This window comes from Capsicum annuum, chromosome 11, assembly GCF_002878395.1.
Source record: "Capsicum annuum cultivar UCD-10X-F1 chromosome 11, UCD10Xv1.1, whole genome shotgun sequence".
Lineage (NCBI taxonomy): Eukaryota > Viridiplantae > Streptophyta > Magnoliopsida > Solanales > Solanaceae > Capsicum > Capsicum annuum.
Genome location: NC_061121.1, coordinates 33,577,248 through 33,579,897, shown reverse-complemented (window position 1 = coordinate 33,579,897; position 2,650 = coordinate 33,577,248). Strand labels below are relative to the sequence as shown.

The 2,650-nt window shown below is 36.4% G+C and overlaps 1 protein-coding gene across 1 annotated transcript; it reads left to right on the top strand.

Annotated features, from left to right (window-relative positions):
* Positions 1-1,217: 1,217 nt before the first annotated feature.
* LOC124888818 (uncharacterized mitochondrial protein AtMg00810-like) lies at positions 1,218-2,363 on the top strand. The gene is made up of 3 exons (XM_047400105.1): positions 1,218-1,670; positions 1,869-1,978; positions 2,327-2,363. The coding sequence occupies exons 1-3, from the start codon at positions 1,218-1,220 to the stop codon at positions 2,361-2,363; spliced, it is 600 nt and encodes a 199-aa protein (XP_047256061.1).
* Positions 2,364-2,650: the final 287 nt, after the last annotated feature.

The following is a 2,650-nucleotide window of genomic DNA, read 5'->3' as shown; positions in this document are numbered from 1 at the left end:
CATCTCAAGGCGTTTGGATGTTTATGTTATGCCACTATTCCCTTCCCTCAAAGAGACAAATTTAAGTCAAGGTCCGTTCCTTCTGTATTCCTTGGTTACTGTGTCGAAAAAAAGGGCTATAAATTATTGTCTCTGTCCTCTCACAAGGTATTTTCCTTGAGGGATGTGCTCTTTCATGAGTCAATTTTCCCTTATGCTTCTTCCATATCTATTCCTCTATTTTCTTTTTCCCCTCTTTTTCTTATTTATGATTTAATTCCCGTTGTTCCCTTATCTTCTCCAGTTCCATCAACTCCACCTCAGCCTAAAAAATTTTCTAGGACTGTTTCCACACCTGCATACCTTCAAGATTATATTTGTTCCTCTGTTTCTAATTCCAAGCCTTGTTATTCTGGTGAAACTGGATTGCTTGATCCACAATATTATCAACAGGATGCTGGTCAACCTTCTTGGCAGCATGCTATGTTGCAAGAATTTAATGCTTTAGAAGCTAATTAGATTTGGGACGTTGTCCCTTTGCCTCCGGGTAAAGGGGTAATACCTTCTAAATGGGTTTATAAGATTAAACAAAGAGTTGATGGGTCCGTTAAGAGATATAAATCTAGATTATTCATTCATGGGGATAATCAACTTGAAGGAGTTGCTTACAATGAGACCTTCTCTCCTGTAGTAAAAATGTCTACCATTAAATGCCTTCTAGCTATAGCTGTTAAGAAAAATTGGAAAGTGTTTTAGCTTGATGTTAATAATGCTTTCCTCCATGGGGATCTTTTGGAGGAAGTGTACTTGAGGATTCCCCAAGGTTTACAAGTTCCAAATTCTGGTGATTCTTCTGGTAATCTTGTCTTCAAGCTTAAAAATCCCTTTATGGATTGACACAAACTTCTCGTCAGTAGTATGCTAAACTGTCACAAGCTTTACAGTCCAAAGCTTTCATTTCCATCCCAAATGATTATTCTCTATTTACTAAATCTGCTGGGACTTTTATCACTATAGTTGTTGTGTATGTGGATGATATTTTACTCGTTGGCAATAATTCCTCTAAAATTTCCTCCTTGAAACATTTTCTTGATAATAGTTTCAAAATCAAGGACTTGGGTGAGGCACATTATTTTCTTGGTCTGGAAATTATTCATCAGCCTTTCGGGTTGCTTGTGACCCAACATAAATTCACTTCAGACCTTTTATCTAAATTCCATTGTACTGATGCTACTTCAATGGTTAGTCCTTTAGAATTTTATGGCAAGTTTTCTGCTAATGTTGGTCCTCCTTGCCCTGACCCCATCTTGTATCGAAAGTTGGTTGGAAAACTCAATTATTTGCAGCATACCCAACCTGATATCTCTTTTCCTGTCCAACATCTTAGCCAGTTTCTTCACTATCCTAGTATGCCTTATTTAGAGGCAGGTTTTCATGTATTACGTTACCTGACTGGTTCTCCTGGTTTGGGCATTCTCTTGAATAATTCTGATGATTTTTCACTCACTGGTTTTTGTGACTTTAACTGGGCTAATTATATTCAAACTAGAAGATCTATCACCAGTTTCTACATTTTATTTGGAGGATCCCCTATTTCGTGGAAATCCAAGAAACAACCCACAATTGCTCTTTTTTCTACCGAGGCCGAATATAGGGCTCTTCGAAAAATTATGGCAGAAATTTTATGGCTGGTTTATTTTCTTACTGAACTTGGTATATCCCATTTGACTCCTGTATAGGTTCTTTGTGACAATCAAGCTTCTTTGCACATTGCTGAGAATTTAGTTTTTCATAAGCGCACCAAACACATCAAGATCAATTGTCACTTTGTACGGGAAAAATTGCAAGCTGGTCTGATCTCTTTGTAGTACGTCCCTACTTTCTTATAGCTGGCTGATCTTCTCACTAAGTCGTTAACTGGTGTCCAACACAGGAGTTTGCTTTCCAAGCTGGGTTTAGGTTCCATCTTGAGGGGGGATGTTAGGAATGGGCCTATACAGTAACCCACTTAGTTTTTAATTTCTCATATTTTTAATTGGGCCTTTGTATAGTTGGCCCAGTACTATATATATGATACAGTTGAGAACAAGTATAGGATTTTCCATTTTCTTCTCTTAATATCAAAAATGCAGATTGCTTACTCTTACTTTTCCTCTCCAGTTCTCTAGGGTTTTTCTCATTTCATATTTGGTTTTGATTTTGCGTTATTGCAAGTTTACAGGGACTTAATTGGAAAAGACTTAAGATAATTGCAATGAAAAATTCAAAAACAACATCGATCTCACCTGCCCTTATCGATACATGTATTTGCACCTATTTCTACATGGTTTTCTATTTTTGCCTTCAGGTTTCGCGTGCAGATGAAGGAAAAAATGAAAGATTAATAGGCTTAGAAGATTTTAAGAGGTTGTGGCTTAGGAAAAGTCAAGTACATGAAAAAGCATTCAGGATAAGCTTAATCAACTTCTTTACAAAAAATTATAGATGGTTGATCGGGCATCAAACAATGAAAGACAAATCTAGGTTTAATACGAACAATGACCTGTTATCACAAATGATATGGACCAAACTCAAGAACATTTATATTTTATTAGAGAATCAAGTTCATATAGCATGGTATTATATCTGCATAAAAAATCCCTTAGGGTTAGCTTCTAATTCTGAAATTTTG

Bases quoted from the DNA above. Each gene is read 5' to 3' on its own strand.
- LOC124888818 (XM_047400105.1), top strand. From the start codon at position 1,218: ATGGTTAGTCCTTTAGAATTTTATGGCAAGTTTTCTGCTAATGTTGGT. The intron at 1,671-1,868 runs GTTTATTTTCTT...ACTTTCTTATAG, and splicing joins TGGCAGAAATTTTATGGCTG to CTGGCTGATCTTCTCACTAA. The intron at 1,979-2,326 runs GTAACCCACTTA...TTTTGCCTTCAG, and splicing joins GTTAGGAATGGGCCTATACA to GTTTCGCGTGCAGATGAAGG.